The 21,368-nt window shown below is 33.9% G+C and overlaps 2 protein-coding genes across 3 annotated transcripts in view; one reads left to right on the top strand and one right to left on the bottom strand.

Annotated features, from left to right (window-relative positions):
- Positions 1 to 22: 22 nt before the first annotated feature.
- LOC124359893 overlaps positions 23 to 21,368 on the bottom strand; it is a 57,225-nt gene continuing 35,879 nt past the window's right edge. Inside the window, exons 1-5 of one of the 2 annotated variants that reach the window (XM_046813014.1) lie at positions 9,391 to 9,503; positions 8,306 to 8,423; positions 2,658 to 2,816; positions 1,893 to 2,044; positions 23 to 1,273 (exon numbers count right to left, since the gene is read on the bottom strand). In XM_046813014.1, the coding sequence (XP_046668970.1) occupies positions 1,108 to 1,273; positions 1,893 to 2,044; positions 2,658 to 2,816; positions 8,306 to 8,423; positions 9,391 to 9,476 (681 nt within the window). In that variant the 5' untranslated portion in view covers positions 9,477 to 9,503 and the 3' untranslated portion in view covers positions 23 to 1,107. Of the gene's footprint in view, positions 1,274 to 1,892; positions 2,045 to 2,657; positions 2,817 to 8,305; positions 8,424 to 9,390; positions 9,504 to 21,368 lie in introns of those variants that run through there. The other variant, XM_046813015.1, reaches the window with a different exon arrangement.
- Positions 20,022 to 21,368, top strand: part of LOC124359890 — a 139,744-nt gene continuing 138,397 nt past the window's right edge. The window contains exon 1 of the mRNA XM_046813007.1: positions 20,022 to 20,173. The gene's annotated coding sequence lies outside the window, so the exon portion shown is untranslated. The remainder of the gene's footprint in view (positions 20,174 to 21,368) is intronic.

Below are 21,368 nucleotides of genomic sequence, written 5' to 3' on the forward strand. Positions count from 1 at the left end.
ATTTTACTTACTTTTTAGTACATCATACACTTTGTATTGATTTTAAATAACTGTTTTTTCACTTTCATAAATGATTTTTATTAGTTCACTTCGTAAAATAATGTAAATTGTACAATATTAGTAAAACCCTGTGTAAATGTAAATATATGCAGGGTGTAGAAAAAGGCTTAATAATCCCCGAACGATTAAAGGTAAAGTAATAAAACTTGGTACATCATTACTGCACCTATAAATCTTACTTTTTGAAGTAACTACCATATTTTGTCATGTCAGAGGGATGGCCTGTAAGGGGTTTGAAATATTTACAATGTAGGTCCTGTTCTATGTGGTTTAATTTTCTTGTCTTGGCTAAAGTTGTGAAAACTAAACTTATTAAATGAATATTGGACTTAGTAAGTAGTTTTTAAGGTAGTTATTGGCTCTTCATATCCAATGGAGGATGGTCTACAAGGAGTTAGGCAAAAAAATTTAACGCAAGCATAACCCAAGATACATTATTTTAAATTTGTTGACTATCCTTCATTGGATGTGAAGAGTAAATAACTACCTTAAAAACTATTTCTCAAGTCCAGTATTCTTTTAGTAAGTTTACATTACACAACTTGAGCCAAGAAAAGAATATTAAACCACCTAGAACAGGACAAGAAAATCCAATATTTCTACAGCATAATAAACCTCACATTTATTTGGTTTGCTGAAAACCTGATCTGATCTGAATCTCATATACACACTATTAGTTCACTTTCTTGAAACCTTGCCATGACCTGATTAGTGTACAAATTTTTACATTGAAAATAGTTATGACTAAATGCTAGGATTTCGTAATGTTAAACATTTTTATGAAATGCATCAGGAATGTAACCTTCAAATTATAAGACGTAGAGTGTTCTTGTAGAGTATAAATTTGGAAATATGACACATGTTGCTCCATTTTATAACATTGGGTTGTTTAGAAAAGGGATATATAGATAATTTTCATGCTTTGATTAGTGACATGAAAAAATTAGGCCAACCAACGTGTGAAATATTTTTTTCAATATTTGCTGTTTCATTTGAAGTATTGACTATGGTTATAAACCAATAGTACAAATATTTTTGTGTATTTATCTAATAATAGCCAAAATTGGGATTGTTGAGTGTGTCAATCGTGGACTGGATGGCTAACCGAGCCGTAGTCTCAACGTGCTCAAAAGAGAGAGTGGGGAGAGCAGTGATGGCAGGAGCAAAATATGATACCACTGGGCTGGAGCCCTGGAATGTTGATGTCACACCTCTGCAACAACATACAAAAGGGAATCACAAATTTGTGGAAATGTGTGATATGTTCACACTTCTCCTTATAAGCATACACTTGGATATACACTAGAGTACTTCTGAAGCCTCTAGGAAACAGAGCATTGTTTTTACTAAGCTTGCTTAGTTGTTCTGAGGCTGGTAAACACATTGCAATTGGTTGTGCACTTGCATCTAATGTTATTTCATGATACTAAAATTACCTCCAAGAAATCTAATGTTCCCCATCAGATAATATGAGTGGATAATATAAAAAAACCTTATTTATTTTGAAGAGCCAGCTGTATTGTAACGACCTTGAGCTTTTTCCCACAAGAACAATGCTTAAAACTCATATACTTTTACACCCTTTTTTTTGTAGAAGTTATTTACCTGAAGAAGAGATCAGATTGCATATCTCAAAACGTAATGTTACTGATTTTTTGTTTCACTGAACAATGGCAAATGTCTGGAAAAATCCCTTTTCTGTATTTATTATTATAGCATCATGGGAGGGATCTCATTTTAAAAATTACACATCCAAACACCTTAATGTATAAGAACTAACTAATAATTTTAACAAATTATCTAACAAGACATAAATAATACATAATACTTACTGTGTATCACTGACAGAGAAGTTGTCCAGGGTGACTTGCAGGTTGATGTCACTAATACTTACTGCTATACTGGCAGTCAAGCCAGTTACCTGGCAACTGACAGTTCCGTAGTGACTATATCCATAGACCTTCGCCTCCACAGCATAGCTTGCCTGCAATTCATCAAAAGTATTCATGTTACCCAATACAATTTTGTTAAGCTTACAAAAATATATTTTACTGACCTTCCTATCTCCTCTATAAAATACCTTAATTATTTTATACTTTTTTCACTGCTTTAACCATGTGCTTTTAGCTTCACAATTAACTGTACATTTTCTCAATTTTCATAGACCTATGTTTTGAAAATGAACTCTCTTAAAACCTTATACAGTTGAAACCGATGTGTGATTCTTCTGAGCAGGTTTAATTTATACATTATGAGTGTTTACAGCCTGAGTATGTACTCATAGATAATACTCCATCTCAGAAATAAGCCATGCATGGCATCAGTGAACTAGTAATCCTCATTATTAGATGCATCATTCAGTATGCTAGACATTACAAAGTGGTAATATAATATTGTCTCTCACTCATTACCAGTCCATGTGTTTGTGACAAAAGATGTTTGAATAATTACATTAAAATATATAATGAAATTAGGACTTATGTCAGTGTTTACTATGACAGTATTTAATATTTTAAATTTTTGTTACATGTTCTTAAAAAGAAATTTTAAAAATCCACCTGATATCTTGATGTTTAATAGTTGACATGCTAATTTACCTGAATCTGCTGAAAAAGAATAGTTGCTGAGAGTTGAAGACTCTTGGCCTGTTTGTTGTAGATAATGGAAGCGTTTCCTAGCCTCTGCAATCTTTCTACACCAGTCACAGACCCATTAGACAGATGAATCGTGTAGTCCACATCTAAAAGCAAATAGCCCTGCAATTACATACATAAAAGTTGAGAAACTGAAAACTAAATAGAGTTGTATTTGTAATTGTTTGTATCTTTTTCTTAATTTTCTTGTTAGTCTGGAATATCTGCGTTGTAATAGTCAGTGTCCGGAGAAAAAAATTGATGAATGACCAAATTCATGTGTACATTGAATGTTTTAAATTATTTTCTTGTTTATCAACATGTAATGATGAAGAATGTCATTCTGTAAACAACCTGTTATTCAGTAGGAAATCATGTGCTAAGCCGTACGTAACTGCTACTTTGTTTATATTTGGTTTTTATGTTATGTCCCTTGATATAAATTTATGTAAACATGTTACATATACTGTATGTGATAAAGATAATAAAAATATTCAAAAGTTAAAACCTGTAGTATTCCTTGAGTTTCACTCCCTCACTTCTAGTCATAGAATTACTGAGATACCTAATTTTAAACAATGTAACTAATATATACATATCAACATGTGTTGATATATTTCATAATAATCTATTTAAGGAGAATTGTGCATAGGAAAATTAGTCTACTGTCCAAGGGAACTGAGTTTTTAATTATCCTTGAAGTATCCAAATTAATCCAATTAATTAACAAATGATTGAATAATGAGGTTTCCAATTTAGGTTTTTGTCTGTTTAAATATATAACAATTAGTAACCTTGAAGTCAGCGTTACTTAATTCATTGTGATTATATGACCATTACTTGTTGTTCAGAGGTTGTGCGTTTTCTCTATATTTCAATGGAGTCCATAGATTAGACAGTTAATATGTAAATTTTGTTTAATCTAAAACCATTAATATACAATTAATAATAATACTACCGTTATCAGAAACAATATTATTTATTTAATAATAATTTTAGTTATTTAATTGTGAGGATGATTAAGAAAGAGGTAGGCCCTATATTATAAGATTTTACAGTCTTTTCTGTCTGTAGGTAATAAATCATTAACTAAAGCACTTTAGGCAGTGCTCAGATTTGATATATTTGTAATTAGCAGCTCATGATCAAGACAATAAAAAACCATGGATAGATCATAGCAATGGGGTATCTAGGATTTGAGATTGGGGGGCCTAAACTCATCAACTCATATTTTATGGAGAAGGGGGTAGATTAATATTGTTTTCTTAAATGTTATGCAATAAAAATACAAGGTGTTTGGAGAATGTGGAAAACAAATTTAAAAAATGGAAAATTGATTTGCCTATCTAGAAATGTTACTGAAAATAACTTATAACCCCACTCCTTACATGATAAATTGCATGTTCCTATGTACCATGTTTTTATGGAATATATGAGCAAAACATATTCAGTATACCTATGTCACAGTCATTGTAATGTTAAGTTATTATACATTATGACCAAATTCACTAGTCAAAGAGATAAATGAATGACCGGTCATTATAAATTATCCCTAAAATGATTTGGGTAAAGTAAGAATAGTCTTAGGAAAATAATCACTTTGATTTGATATTGCTTTGATTTTTTGGGAGTGTCGATGGCCGAGCGGTCTAAGACGTTAAACTTTGAGTCTGAGTTAGAGATAGCGCAGGTTTGAATCCTGTCTGTGACCCTTGCACTTTTTATCAGTACCATCGACCTTGTACTGTATCGACTCACCTCCTTATTCTGTTTGATAAGATCCTCGCACAGGCCAGTGGCCCATGAGGAAGGGCAGAGTAAGGCTTAAAAGGGATCGGCTTCTCCTTAAAAAAAAAAAAATAAAAAAAAGTATGAAGAATACCTAACTCAGGTTGGTCCAAATAATAATACCAGGATGGTGGGGGAAAGTCCAGTAATGAAATGGGCTAGTGAAGTGGTTTTGTTTGGTTAGGTAAAACAGGATTGTTTATTGATTTTCAGAATCAAAATAATCTTTATTAATTATCGGCAAGATTACAAATAGTGTCAAGATTTTATTTTATTGGTAGATTCAGGTCAGCCCTCAAAAGTTCCATGGAGAAATTCTTCAAGAGAGTTAAAGGGTCGGTTTATGAGCTATTCTTTCAGCGCTGCTTTTAGTGAGTACCCTGTCTTTTATTGCAGTTTTTGTGGTAGCTTTTTATGAAGGTTCCTGTCCATTTAGGATGGTTTTGATTCATATCGCTTCAAGACCGGTGTACTTGAAGGTTGTATAATTCACCATTTCTGAGAATTACGAGGGTAAATCAAATATAAACGGTAATTTATTTTTTACCTTTATTTGAGAACTTTATACACTTATTATTCTTTTAACATTCTCAATATACTCTCCTGCATGATCCACATACTTTTGCTACCGATTTGGAAGTTTCAGTATTCCTTGGTAATAGAAAGTTTGAAGGCAAGTTGTAAGCCAATTGCGCACATGCTCCTCAAATTCTTCATCATTCTTACATCATTTTCCTCCCAGTGATTCCTTCAAATGTGCAAACAAACAATAGTCACAGGGAGATAAGTCAGGGCTATAAGGAGGGTGCTCAAGGGTTTTCCAGACCATTTCTTCTAGTCAAAGCCGTGATGTGAGGCTTGGCGTTGTCATGGAGGAGAATGACATCTCTGATGGGTATGTCTCTTTTTTTGTTTTGACAGGCGGCTTTCACTAACCATAAGAACTGACAGTAGTAAGCCGCATTCACTGTACGTTGATCATGCAGAAATTTGATAAATAAAATTACCCTATAGTCCAAAAAATCATTGCAAGGACTTTTCCAGCAGAGAGAAAAGTTTTGTCTTTCACAGAGTATCCATCTTTTTTACGCCACTCCATACTTGTCATTTTTTACTCAGAGGTGTATTGGTGTATGCACGTCTCATTGCATGTAACAATGCACTTTAGAAATGCCTTCCCTTCTTGCTGAAATTGATCCAGAAGCCTTCCAGAGAACTCCGATCTAACCTGTTTTTGGTTTTCAGTCAACAATCTAGGAACCCATTGAGCGTTAATTTTTCTGACACCGAGCTCATCAGTGATTATGGTTTGAACACTTCCATAGCTGATACGTACTTCTGATAAATTTCTTCCACGGTTAACCGGCAATCACGTTCAATAAGCTCTCGAACAGCACGAATATTGTCATCTGTAAGGCTTCTCCTTGGGCGTCAATCATGACACGTTTTAAACCCGTTCCTGTCCACCTTTGAATTCTCTCACCCACATAAACACACACATGGAGACAGTGTACTGTTCCTAAACTGTGCCCGCAAATGAGTTAAAATTGCAGACAGTTTAACGCCTTCATTGGTTAAAAAACTTTATGACAATCTGTTGTGCAACAGACGAAAGAACTTCTTGCTCGGTCATGGCTGTACTGACACCAATGCTGAACTGAACACTAACCAGAATGGTTCCCCCACACCAAACAACTACTCCACATAGCATTATCTAGTTAGGACCTGCTTTCTAAGAATAAAAGAAAAATAACTGTATAAACAAATCAAATATAAATTTGATTTACCCTCGTATAGTGGTGAATATTTCTGTTTCTTAGGGGATCCTCTCCATCAGCATACATTACAATACTATCTTGACTGTTTTTAGTTAGATTTGTAACCAGGTAATTTCCATTGCAGTACTAGTATGCCATATTTAGGGCAACATAGGATGACACTGCAAAGTCGTCTGATGATTGTCTCTTCAGTAGCATAGTTGTATCATCGGCATACATTATGGGAGGCAGAATTCTCGCAGATACTGAGGCATGTCTTTAACAAATAAAATGAAGAGTGCTGGTCCTAGCACCGATACTTGGGACACTCCGCTTTGGACTGGGAGGGGTTTTTATTGTACAATTTCTTCAATGATATAGCCCTCCATATAGCTTTCAAACCATTTCTTTGCAGTTTTATGTTCTCCCATGCGTGCCAATTTGTCAAGGATAAGTCTATAAAATAAGCAATCAAAAGCCTTATTTAGGTCAAACAGAATTACCATTGATAAATGACTTGCTTCCAAGTTGTCAATAATGGTTTCGGTTAGCTGATCAGTTGTTGATTTTCCAGTAGTGAAGCTATGGTGGCCATCATTAAGCATGTTATTTTTGGTACAGTTCCAGCAATCTCTTTAAAACAATGTTTTCACAGACTTAAGCAATAATTGAAATATGTGAGATCAATCTGTAATTGTTGAGATGGAGATTTTCACCACTTTTGAGCTTATGGTAGACTTTTGACATTTTCAGTCCAGTGGAAAATGTACCTTCTTTAAAAGATTTATTAAAAATTATGACAAGTGGAAAATTTGATCATCCACACAGTGTTGTAGTATTTTTGAAGATATCTCATCTAGACCAGCAGAGCTTTTTGGTTTTAAATTGGTGATGGTTTTTCTGACTACAGTTGTGTTTGTATCTGCAATGTCATTGAGTTTAGCATTTAGTTCTTAAGATGTAGGTTGCAATTGCTTGCCTCTCAGAATCTGGAATGTTCCTTACAGTTTCTTCTGCTATATTTGCGACATATGAATTAAAATATGTAGCTACTTTTTTGGACTATATATTGAACTCTTTATTTATAGGTAGTTTGAGGTATGTTGTTCTTTTCTCTTTGTTTTGAGCAATGTTTATCACTTCCTACACTGCTTTTGATTTGTTTTCTGCCCTTTTTATGTACTTAATGGATGCCTGTTGTTTGAACAGCTTTAGTCTTTGATCATAGTCTATCACTTTATATTGGCTTGGAGACATTAAATAATCCTTTTTTTAGTCTATGTGCTTCCTAGTCTACAAAGTGTTTTGGCTTATGCTTTCTTTTGGGCCTTTCCTCTTCCGAGGGCATGCTGCATCTAAGGCTCGTGATAGGCTGTTTATAAATATGTTTTATGCCACTTCATTAGTTGGGGCTTTAATGAGAACCTGCCATGTCTCGTTTGAACGAAACCATTTAAGTTCATCCAGATTTTATAGCCGCAGGAGTCTACATATTTTGGTAGGTTGTTTAAAAGGGAGTGTTGTAAGGAGTGTACAGAGATTTAAGACCTCTGCTTTGCATATGACAATAGAAATGAGTACTTACACAGATTTTGGGTCTTTTACGTATCAATGTTGGTTCCTTTGATATTAGTTTTAAAACATAGTTTATAAACCGGTTTGATTTTAGACAATTTTTATTTGGTTAAATATGTTCAACTGTTTAGTACTGTGTTGAAAATTAAGGTAATCATGGGGTTTATTACATGAACTGATATTTTAAATATAAATATAGGAATTACGTCTCATCCAAATAAGAATTCCTGTTTTTATGTAAAAAAATATTCGATCATTGAAACATTTTGTAACATATAACAATGACAATATTCTAAATTCTATAAATAATCCTTTAAAAAAATACGAGTTTTACGTAATCAAATACTTTTTGTATACCTACTTTTAAATTAAAAATTGGAATCATTAAATTATATTATATCAATTGCGTATTACATAACCTAAATATAAAATGATGCGTACATTTTTTAATAAATGTGTTTAGCAGAAGAAGTGTAAAAAATGACAACTTGCCCAAGTGCCTTTAATGATGTGGTTGGGTAGAGTGGAAAATGTTGAGTTCAGTTGTTTATTATTCAAGATATCCAAAGTTTGGTCCACATAGTTGTTGAATTCCTCAGTTAGGGTTGATCTGTAACATGATTAAATACTACTCTCAGCTGAGGATAAGTTATCTCATATTTAAGTAATTTGTAGATCAGTGTTGAGAGTGGTTTTAGTCGCGACTTTGTTAAACCATTCTGGGACTTTTAAAGTACACTGTAATATATATATATATATATATATATATATATATATATATATATATATATATATATATATATATATATATATATGTGTGTGTGTATTTTTATAATAAGAATAAAAATAAATGTCTTAACTTTGGTCTTATGGGTAGTGATGATGACAATGGTAGTTTTCAATAAGTACACCAATGCCACTGCACAAAGCTGGCAATGATAAAAATGTAGAATAAATTAATTTGGAAACAGAGTATCCTGTGAAATGTAATCATTGGCATTTTTCAGCAAGTTCCTAATACATGTGATACATGGAAAGTGGCACAACTTTTTACTGTGTATTGTTCACTGTTGTAATTTTTTTGAGAAGTTAGCACATGACTATGTTGGGGTTATCTAAGGTCATAATGCTTTATTGCAATATTATTTATATTTCTGGTGTTATAGCTTGTATGTTACTACTAAAAATGAGAGAGGAAATATTTTTCAGAATCTATAATGTTGAGTAAAAAATATATAAATTACTAAAGTTTGTAACTTTAGTTTAATAATTTACTCTCTCTCTTGAGTATACAAGAAATACATAACCTAATTAAAGCAACATCTTATAATCAATGTTAAACTAACTTTGTGAAAAACTACAGATATGAAATTTGAAACATAGCTCAGAATCGGATGACATTGCAATACATAATACACAATACTTGATTTGAGGCAGAATGACATTCCCATGTCTCCCTCTGAAAAAATCTAGGAATTTAACTTAGCCCGCCTCTGAGACATGCATTAAAAACATCGTTTTGAGACCTCATATTTTCAAAATTTATCAATTACAGTTTGCTAATAATTTTTTCTTACCCAAGATGTTTGGAAAATTTATCAACAATACTTCCCTTAAAACATCTAATGCTACACAAAATATATAATATCACTATATACTTCATGATGTGAGTACCGCTTTCTTCAACACACTGCTGCTTACCTACCTTACTTTATCTGTAATTCCACTTGTGGTTTAATCTTATGGCTCTGATAACATTAAAGATTACAAGTGGTTGAATACACAAGATTTAGTTTGTAGAGCATTATTGATAATTTTTAATATAATATTGACATGAACTAAAAGTATGCTTAGCTGTACTAGACTGAACAGATTAACTTTAACATGAATCATTATTGACTTTACTTTAACTACGCATTTGACAGATTGGGTAATATTAAATGGTTATACAGTAATACAAAGTAGTAGTTCTATAAATAAATGATTGTATAACAAACTGCATGATTTGAACAAGAGAAAACAAAGAACTGAAACAGATAGAGTAAGGGGTGGGAGACATTTTAATTTTAAATAGATATTCTTATCAGGCAGCTCCTATATGCAATATGATCCAAAATTGTCACTTTTACTCAAAATCAAATCCTGACATTTTTAGACGTACATTTTTCCTGATAGACAGTGACTATCAGTTTTAGAAAACCATTATAAAGAGCTCCAATATACTTCACGCAGCTCAGGAAACTCAGATTATCTGTGAAAGATAATTTTTTCCTTCATAGTCTTAATTGTTAGGTCTATCTTGGATCCTGCTAAAGATAAAAGTGGCTTATTCAAGATGGGTATGGACCAGTAAGTAGTCTGTAAAGCTTCAGACTCGAATATATGTTTTTCAATGATTGTGTGATCTACATGAAAAGACTCAATTTTCTTGCTTTTGAAACAGCACTGATGTACTCCATAAAAGGTCATGTTTAGATCTAAGACAACGTCAAGATCCTGCACAATGTACTTTTTCTTGAACCTACTGTCCCACCCTTTAAAAAGAGTGAAGGAAGATTTATTACTATAACTATTATTGTACTGTTTTGTTGAGGTTCAGAGGTATATTGTTTTCAACACATTCCATTTCAAAATCAGTGGTTAATACATAGTTTGATCGCCTACCACTTCGTTGATTGGTAGAGAAATGCCCAGCATAAAGCTAGATAAATCCATCATAGTACAGAATGGATATTACATCATTGACAAAACAATAGAGTTCTCAAGTTTAGACCTTGAGGCACTCCTGAACCAGCAATCAAGCTCTCAGAATACACTGTAAGGAATCATACTCTAAATATCCTATTTTCAGAGAGTTGTATCATAAAATCCAAACAATGTAAGCTGTATGTAGCATAGAGCGAGTATGTGGCAGTCGAAGGACGTTTCATAAAGCTGTCCTTCCAGCAGCTGGAGAGTTGCTGTGGTGGAGAGTTTTATCTCTATGAAGAAATAATTTTGGTAAACTCTCTTGTGAGGAAAACTGACCTTTTTTGTACCTTTTTTTGGATATCTTTGGAGTAACCAAAACAGTAATATTAAAATTGGTTATAAAATAAGAGTTCATGTACTATTTAAACATTTTAATTGGTGACTATAAAAGTTTTTGTGGTGGAAGGAAATTACCCTGTTAATAAATTCTAATAAAACAATGAAAAACACAAGAACAATGATATCAGGTATACATTTGGTAATAAATGCAGGAATACCATCATGTGCAAGCTTTTTATGCTGTAATGGTAGATTGGACACATCACTTAATAGGAGAGTAATATTACTGTCAGAAAACTGAAATATGTTCACCTGTGTAATTAGTCTTTATCAAAATATTCACATAGGAAGTGGCATACCTTTTGAAATTTTGAGCATAGTAGTGGCATCAGTGACAACCATGTTATCAATATTAAAAGCTGACACCAAACGGCAATTCTCTTGAAATTGGTTAACACTTTTTCAGAACTTGGTATGATTATGTTGTAATAATCTCACATTGACTTGGCCTTAATAATATATCTAGTAATGAAATAATTCATAATTTCTCAAAATTCATGAACTCTGCTCCTGTGCTGAATTGGCATTATATAAATAAGGATTCATTGCTAGTTATGAAGTTGTGGAAATGTATTTAAATAATTAGTATAATTGGTTAATCTAACTTTTGGTTTTTGCTTCCTTTGAATTTGGCGTAAGGGAATATTTTTGAGCAATCTTTTCTATTTGAAGCTTATGCGACGATGGCAGTCTTTAGATGTTCTACATTATCACTCTCAATTTACATGCTTACGGATAACTCTCTGTAGATGCTCTGCGTAGCCAGTCCTATTGCAGTATTAAGGGTGATTTTCGCTTTTGGATCCTTAAAGTTTAGTTAGAGATTTTTCGATGTCTAGGAAGCCTGCGTTGCTGATGTTTTGACAACCATGGAATTTGGCTGGTCAGCGTTGAAGCCTATCACTCAGTTGGCTGACAACTTTTTTGCAGGGGTATGTAAACATTTGTTGTTCACAGTGTGTCAATAGTGAAATGAGCTATAGATTATGCATTGAACTGCATTGTGTGTGCAAACTTTCTTACCGTCTGAGATCTCATTTGCAGTCTAACATTTATAAACTGTGTATTTCACAGATTTTATTTGCTAACTATTTCCTAGTTTTTTTGTAGAATGTTGTCAATGTCTCATTATCCTTCGATCAAGGTACCAACCAGGTTTCTTAGGAGGTTAGTTCTTCTTCGTTCTACTTTTGATGGGAGAAACCTTGCAGGGAAACTTGGATTATTCATGTTTACTATTTCTGTAATTACCTGTATCACAATTGGCCAGTACTGAGCTCAATACTCAAGAGTATGTCGAGTATGTGTAAAGATAGGAAGCTGGAGGTGATTGTTGCTGGCCTCGGTGACATTAACTACCCTTTCCTCTCCTCGTGCGAAGATGTGCCGGTGAAAGTCTGTCCTGCATTCCGGTCGAAGGCCGACCGTCCGCTTCGTTGCTTAATTTACGACTAGCTGTTCCTTGTCTTGGCTCTACAATCAGACGTGAATATGAATATCGACAGGCAACCGAACGGTAACTTGGTAGTTAGAGTGGTCGCGGAGGTATACAGATTTCTAAGTTGATTGTTCGGAACGATACATTGCTCGAAATGAGTGTAACATTATTACATCAGGTAAAAATCGTGTATCGTAAACTCTTTATTCTTTATTATTTAATTTTAAAATGCAGGACTAGTTAAAACTATAATACAAGTCATCTTCTACCTTTAACTGGATTGTAAGTGTATGAGAGCTAACATTTAAAACATAGAATTATGTTTGTGTTTTGCAGATGCAGGAAGGTTTAAAGTTGTCATTCTAGTTGATTTGATATTTACTTTGCAGTCGAAATAAAGACAAATTTATGTAGGTTGTACGAGGCCTCCAAACTCTCTGTGATGTTTTGATGCTGACGTTATTTATAGTTAATTTATAATCATATTTCGATAGAAAGATACGATTTTTTGTAATCCACTGAACCCCTCCTATTGCAATATTTCACTAATTGTAACTTTTTATGATACTAAACAATAAATCATAGACTTTGTTAAGAAGAACAGTTAAATTACAATATTGTTTCTGTATCGTCTGGCCTGTTTCTACTAACTATCCCTTTCAAATTTCCCTATTCTTATTTTATGCTATTTTAAATGTTTACTATGAAATAGAATCCATTGTATTTGTAATAGAAGAATAATTGCCGTATGGAGTGAAAAACTATGTACTGTTCGTCTAACTTCATTTTTAAAGAAAAAATAACCGTATGGACTCTCAGTCCAAAGCGTAATCTAATTAGTTACCTATTAAATACATGTAGGTATAAATATTTGGTTTCCGTGACGGATAAATTAAACCAACGTTATCGCAGTTACCATTTATCTTATGTGAGGAACGTCGCTTCTCGAAATTGCAGAGCTATACAGAAAATTATAATCTTGTAAATACAAATCACCAGACCGCCGAGTTGGAGAAAGGTAAGTGGCAACAAACACGTGGACAGTAGCATACAGTACTTCGTGCTGGGAGTCATCTGTGTACCCTAATGTTTTCTTTCTACTTCTTGAGGGTAAGTGTACTAATATGGTCTTATCTTGAATGATCAAAATTGAATTATAGCACGCATTGTTCAAAATTTATCGTCAAAAATACTCAATACATCAATGGCATGTCAATGTGCCTAGTAAAACAGTGTTACCAGCAGGACATCTTAAGCCCACTAACTAAAACCATGAATGCACCTTTTGAAATTGTCAATTTTTCCATTCTCACTCACAGTTATTGCCAAAGTGGTGTCAATATTAAGAAAAGATGGCTTGACAACTATGAGCCAATTTCTATCCTACCTGATGTTAGTAAAATATTGAAAAGCTCGTTTTGAATAGACTTATTCAATTGTAAAAATAAAGGATTCTAAACGGCCAACAATTTGGTTTCAGATCGGGAAGGATTATGCAGGTAATCATCTTGTGAATTTGATTCTAGAGGGATTTGAAATGCGTAAACAGGTGCTCATCAGTGTTCTCTTAGCCCTTTTAAAAGCCATTGATTGCTGATAATACTTTACTTTTTATTTATTATTCTTTTAAATCGCTTTTCACGAATTGCTGAGATATAATAGTAAATGTTAAATACTATTTTAATCGCCTGTAATAAATTCTCTAATAAATTATGTCTAAGTTCACTGATAAGTAAATTAAGCAAGGACTTGAAAAACTATCATTCATTCATGTACTTGCGACAAGGTAGGGTGTGTGACTAGAACAAGTAGGCGTCTTTAGTGGCTGGCGATTCGTCAGAGCTGAGAGAAGGCTTTAGACATGGCAGAGAAAAGAGACAAAAGAAAGGACAGACAAGGCACGACACACCTAGCGGCATAAATGTTTCCGGGCCATTCACTCGCTGGTCGCTGGTCCGGTCTTAGGTAGTGGAGAGTGGCATTGGGCCCAGCGCCGACCTGGCACCACCGCCGTTATGTAGATCTAGATAGAGGTAGGGCTTTCAAATTGCTACTAGACAAGTATTTTATTTTCAATATATTCTGTCGCCTTTTCAATGAGAATTAGTCAACCATGACACTAGACAGTCTCTGTCTACAGGTTGAGACCTTGAACGAGTTTGTAAAGTTTTAGACAACAATGAAACTGGGTGGAAAATTATAGAACCCTACAAATTGTAAGGGATGGTAAATAGTATGAAAATGGTTGCTTTCTGTGTTTACTTTGTTGAAGGGCACATTTCGTATCTTAATATAATCGGATGTAATAATGAGATTACTGACATTTTATATCGTAATGTACTACAAGCGAATCTCTACGTTAAGAGAACTAATATATGTTCCCTTCTGTAGGTTTCAAACTCTAAATCGTAGGGGTAGCATGTAAAATTAAACGCACAAACAGTAAACATTTCAAACACTTGGCAATAGACACTCCAAAATCAACGTTTACAAAAAACGATGTATGAGACGTCAAAGGTATAAATGTATAGGCTACCTGACATCCATACGTCAGGAGAACCAAAAACGAAAAATCACGACGCGATACAGAAGCACCGGTGAAACACGTGTTGCACGTACCACAGCAAGTAAGTTGTGTCTCAAATGACCAGCTTGTCTGATGTACATATTTCAGTACATATTCAGTCTAAAATACATGTTCTTTGTGTTCCTACTTTACGCATTTCGCCAAGCTTCGTATGTCGTGTAACGGAAAAGTGTTCGTGTGGGAAACGGAGTGGCACGCCACCAGATACCATTCTAATCGCAATTCTATTTGATTATTTCCATGAAATAAACCAATCACTGTCTCGAGTTATCTCTCATTGGTCGAAAATTAAATCAGATCTTGGACACAAAGAGTCCGGCGATTGCGGAGTTGCCATGCTTCATTGCAAAACAAAAAGTCTCAGCAGAGCTTCCGGCAAATCCATTTTTAATCTGCATGAATAGTGTCTAATCAACGAGACTGTTTTAATTGTTCGCGACCGCCTCTAGCACGGCTTTGTAGCCTCGAATGCCTCCGAGGTAAGAATACTAGCAGTGGATTCTATTCACGCTGTGACAAGCCTCAGAATGATTAAATTGTAAATCCGTTAGTTTAAATGTAAGAAACAATAGAAATACCAAATGACGAGTTCAGTTTTGGTTAACAGCATGTTTGGATGTGCTCATAGAAACGGCGTTTTTAATCAATTACACAATTATTTTTCAGTTATAAATTGAGCAACGTTTGTTATACATGTTGCGTTGATGCGAATGGAACTCTCGGGAGAGAACTTGTGACGTTAGTGGATTTAAATCAATTTCATGATGATGTTACTATCGACACTGTTAGCTGGTACCTATATATCTCTTATCCAGTGTATTAAAATTTCAAAATACAATTTAGATTTTCGCAATACATCCCCATAGAGTTTATTATGAAAGTGATTGGTCAAACGCATGCTATTGTTCTACTTTAACTAAGCAGTTGCCAGTCGATAATAGATTTGATGATGTAATAAACAGATTAAAAATTGTTATTTGGCTATGATTGATCACTAAGTAAAGTGTAAAGGATGCATTAATAGATAAACCGTACACACTGAGATCTATAATTGCTCTAATTTGTCGTAATTTTGTGTATATATTGCAACGAGACAGAATAGCAATTCACTATCAACGGCTAACACAGAAATATACCATGGCTCATAAATCTGTTTCGATTATTATCAATACACGTAAGAAAAACGGTGCGACGCTTTAATTATTCTGGTGGTTGGTTTATGTTAGATTAACCTATTCAATATATATATATATATATATATATATATATATATATATATATATATACAGGGTGTTTGAAAAGTATGGGTACGGCTTAATATTTTAAAAACCATAGGAGATAACATCTATAAACTTTGCACAGTGTCATATGGCTATGTAAACTATTTTTCCTTGCTATTACCATGACATGCCAACCATGGGGGGACGGCCCACAGAGGAAAACATGGAAATCTTAAATTGAAGCATGGGTCGAGTGATACCTCATTTGAAAGAGCTCACTTAGTAGAGTTGAATGCCGCAAACCGCATCTCAAAAGGTTTATCCAATCAGAAATGGCGGGTTGTTTTAGGTACACATTGTGAAGTACATTATGCGCTGCCATTTCTGACTGGATCGTCGTATTCTGATGCGGTTGGCGGCGTTTCACTCTACTATCCAATGTGTTTTCACTGACTTTTTTAATTAGCAAATTATGTTATAAATTTATAACACAATAAATAAAACACAATAAATACCGATGTTTTTTTAGTAAGCTGTATTAATGGCAATAGCCTTATTAAATTTCAATAAACATTGAATCACAAATGCTTATTTAAACGCATATGTGACAGGTACGGCCAAATACAAAAATAATTGAATCGGAAAAAGTAAGCGCTCTGTGGTGTAATAGTAGCACATTCACCCGGCAAGTGAGAGATCCGGGTTCGACTCCCGGCGGAGCAAGTACTTTTTGTGATTCAATGTTTATTGAAATTAAATAAGGCTATTGCCATTTATACAGTTTAATGTATATATATATATATATATATATATATATATATATATATATATATTACCATAACATCAGATGCTAAATATAAAATTTTACGAGTTGTTAAGTTACAAAATACATATTGGAAACTCAGACTTAGTCATGCAGGACTATTTTAAATGTCAGGAATTGTTAACTCTGCCCTACCTCTATATTCTGAAGGTCACAATCTTTTCTATGACCAAATGTGCCCTCACCGAGGTCGAGACGTTCATAATTACGGATCAGACGGTGGGAGGAGTAAGTACAGAACTGGACAAAGCCGAATGGTAGGTTATTAACGTCGGCCCTCACAGGCAGGTGTCAAATTCTTCAAAAGCCTTCCAATCTCAATAAAAATGCTCCGTTGCTCAAGGCACTGAAGACTGGCCTTAAATGACAAGGCTACATCCTCATTGGACTATTTCCAACTACTTATCAAACGTTTTATAATTTGAGATTTGTTTGCCTGGACTGGTAGAAAAGAATAACTTTCAAAACTATGTTGTAAGAAGACATGAGCTAACAATTTTATTTCACTAATGAAAACAATATATCATCAATTAATTCTGTTTACCATATGAATTGTATACACTTAATGATTTTTGAAAGTTTTATTTTTGCCTTGCACCACTCTCACTGCTGAGGCTGCTATCACTATTAGGACTGCTATCACTGCTGAGCTGCTGCTAATGCTGAGACTGCTGTCACTACTGAGGCTGCTGAGACTGCTGTCACTACTGAGGCTGCTGAGATGGCTGTCACTGCTGAGCTGTTGCTTTACTATTGAGGATCCTGTGACTGATCAAGTCACTGTCACTGCTGAAGTTGTTATCACTGAATATGTTTTTATTCGCGTGTTTTAAATTTCATGAATATATTCGTATTAAGAAATAATTCTAGTAATTTTTAGGGGGAAATATACAGCTATTACCGCCTGAATGTGTTACAGACTTTATGAGTGGTGCTTACATGTTTTAAAACTCGTTTTTTTTATTTTTGTTGTGAGATAGCAGAGATGAAATGTACACATACGCAAATTAAATGCCATCTTTAAACTTTTAATTGGTTGGATGAGACTGCGTTATCCCAGTATAAATGATCCCAACCGTGTAAGTATATCTCTGCATCAAGTTTAGTTCCAACCGTCTAGAAATTACGGTAACTATTGTTTCACCAATGTTCAAACAATATTACTATATATTACTCAAAATTGTGTACTACCGTTATATTTAGACCGTCAAATTTTAAAATTATGTGTAGTTAAAATACCTCTAGGATGCACAGTAACTAAGAAATAACAATTATTTTCTCAAACTTTGAACTGCGGCAGTCTTCTTCACAGATGTCAACCAACAAATAAGTATGAAAGTTTTTTTAGTTATAAAAAAGTGCTATTTTTGTTTTATGTTGTGGAACAATCGAAATCAAAATTACAAAAAATGCAAATTTGGTAACTTGATACTGGCTGATGCTTTTTTTAAATACAAAATTACTAAAGATACGATTCAGAAACCTATTGTATTAGCTTTTACAAGTAAAAATACATAAGAAACATCATTTTTAATTTACCTGTACAGGAGTTCACTATGGCTTTATTCACTGTTGGCCCCGTATCATAAACAAATCATTCGCTAATTGTAACTCTTTAAGGAAGTGTTTTTTGACCAATGTTTGGATCCTACTTCTACATTATTATCATTACATTATTATTTTGGATCATTATCATTGTAGTACATTTATTATTATTATTGCTGTTTGCAGTGCATTACTACCTTATGAAACCCTTGGAAATGTTCGTTTTAGTAGGAAATGAGGAATTTAGATATATTTCCAACTTTTTCCAATTTTTCTTTTCTCAAATAGGTACTAATTTGGATTATTATAGACATATATAAAAAGTCAAATCCATCCACATGTTATAGTGATACGCTTTCAACGAACAGTATTTAATTTTAATTTATATAGTAACAGTTGTTATCGTGTTCACAAGACCATATTTCTTAATATATTGTCTAACCCAAAAGAAACATAATTTTTTATGATGGTATTGGATTCTTGGAACAAGAATCGAAGGAATGGAAAAATTTCGGAAATTTATTGAGAATACAATGACAATAGGCAGGTCATTTCATACAAAATGTACCTAATAACAAAATGCAGTAAAGGATTTCAATCTATAAAGGAACAATTTTAATTTAAACACGTTATTTTAAATAATTAAAATATTTGTACAAAATTTATTAAAATTGAAAATGTCCCAGTAGCCTAATACTGAAACAGATGCCTTGAAGACATTTTTCATAGTCTTAATGAGTGATTGATTATGAGCCTTGATTATGAAGAAAGTTTCATAATCAACTCGGGGTAGCATACATAGGTGGTCGAACTTGTACGGTAAGTTTAAATATTTAATGAGATTTCTATTTCAGAGACCAGTGGGGCGGATCAGAGAACAATAAATGTTGTTTGTAGTTAATATTCAAATGTGTTTGTTTTAATATAGCCATTTTTCGCTTGTAATACGTCTCATAGGTCCGCTAAACAGACTTTTAGTGTGTGTTCTCATAACAGCAGTTATCTACGCATTTCGTAGTATTGACTTTTCTTTTGTGAATTACCTTAACTTCTGCTTATATATGCTTTTATATTGTAAAAATAGTAGGGCAAGAGAGGAAAATGGAGGGAGATGGAAAGGGCGAGAAGGAATAAAGTGTAAGTAAGGTATATAAGTTAACATACTGAGTACATGGGTTGGCTAAACAGAAAAGAACTCAGAAATAAAAATACTGTGGTCTATAGGCCTAAGTGAACAGATGGCAATGTTTGGCTTTGGGTGCGTTAATTTCGCGCAGAGTTGTCACAAAAACTAACATGCCGTCGAACAGACCCTGTTAGATTGTCACCGCCTGAAAGCTCGGCCATTGAAAAAACTGTCACCCAAAACCCTGGACTTCAAAATTCTGAGAAATTGGCGAGCGCCGAATGCTCTCTGTCTCTTTCTCTCTCTCTCTCTGCCCGCCGACAGGTTGCCCTCCCCCTCTCCCTCTCTTGTCCACACCGCCCGGCCACTGCCGCGCCAGACTGCCAGTTCACAGTTGAGGTTGTTGTGCCCGGTAAGCAGTTAGCTCGGCTCGGTGCTTCTCTCCCATTGTTATCGAGTATTGGCCTGTGAGTGGATTGTTTGTGTACTTGCTGGATAGTCCCCGACCTGTGGATTGTTTCGTTTCCTGAGGTACGTGTACTCTAGTACGTCAGACAGATGTTATAGCTTAATACCGGTTGTTTAGCGTTTGCACGTTGGACAACAGGTGGCCAATAAACCGTCTTGAGCTCTGCTATTGTCTGGCCGGTCCAGTAAGTGAAGGTTTCTGTCATTTTAGTGCGTCGTTTTCATACAATCACATGTATTTCTGGCGTACAGTAGTAATGTCACTGAAACAACTAGTTTCGATCTGACGTTGCGTTTATTTTTAACGTTGTTTTAATATGTATGCCAATTATTCTTTTAGGTAGTAAGTAGATAGGAATAAAAAAAGTATAGGATATTACGCCTTCAGTCTTTTGAGCGTTAAAGTCTTCACTTGTAAGTCCCAGATAATTCTAAACAATATCCACAGTATGTGTGGCTGGTTCTGTTCTGTGATTATAGTTTAAAAATAGAATTTGCCATATAAATAGTTGACCTTCTTTGATTTTTGTTAGAAACCTTTGATATAGCCATATATTTGCGAATAAAAAGTATATACTTGCGCTTCTGTAAATATATGTTCTAAGCTGTATTTACATACAATGTTATTTAATACAAATTGTTACTTACACCACAGATTAAAAATAATTCTATATTTTAACAGTGTTCATCTGACAATTTTGATCAGTTCAGACTCAATAGTTCTGAGTGAAGTAACTTAGAGACCTACTCTTCAGTTTAAGCATCCGTAAGCTACAGTTCGCTCATAATTTATGAATGACGCAATATTTTCTATTGATCTTGCTCTCTATTAAAATACATATCAACTCAGAGATTTAAAAGAACAAAAATATTCCTGTTATTTAGTGGAATCTATTATTCATACAATGACAATTCAGTTCACAGACGATTGTTCTGGAGAGGTTGGAATAAACTACTGACAGAAAGTTACTTTGTTTTTTCATTATATTTTCCATTTGAGTTGTTTTATAACTGTCGTAGTGCAAAAGTAAAGGTGTTCTGTAGTACGATATAAAATTCAATAATCTTTTTTAACAACCCCTCCAGCCACTTTTCTGGCCACATTAGTTTAGCTAGTGAACGATTTATTTTATAATTTGATAAAATCGAAATCCTAATTAAAAAAAAAATGGTGGTATACTTTACATTTAAGCCCTACGTTACTAACGACCTTATAAGATGGTAAGAAAGTGGATGATCATCAAAGGTTTTGAATTAT

This window comes from Homalodisca vitripennis, chromosome 4, assembly GCF_021130785.1.
Source record: "Homalodisca vitripennis isolate AUS2020 chromosome 4, UT_GWSS_2.1, whole genome shotgun sequence".
Taxonomy (NCBI): domain Eukaryota; kingdom Metazoa; phylum Arthropoda; class Insecta; order Hemiptera; family Cicadellidae; genus Homalodisca; species Homalodisca vitripennis.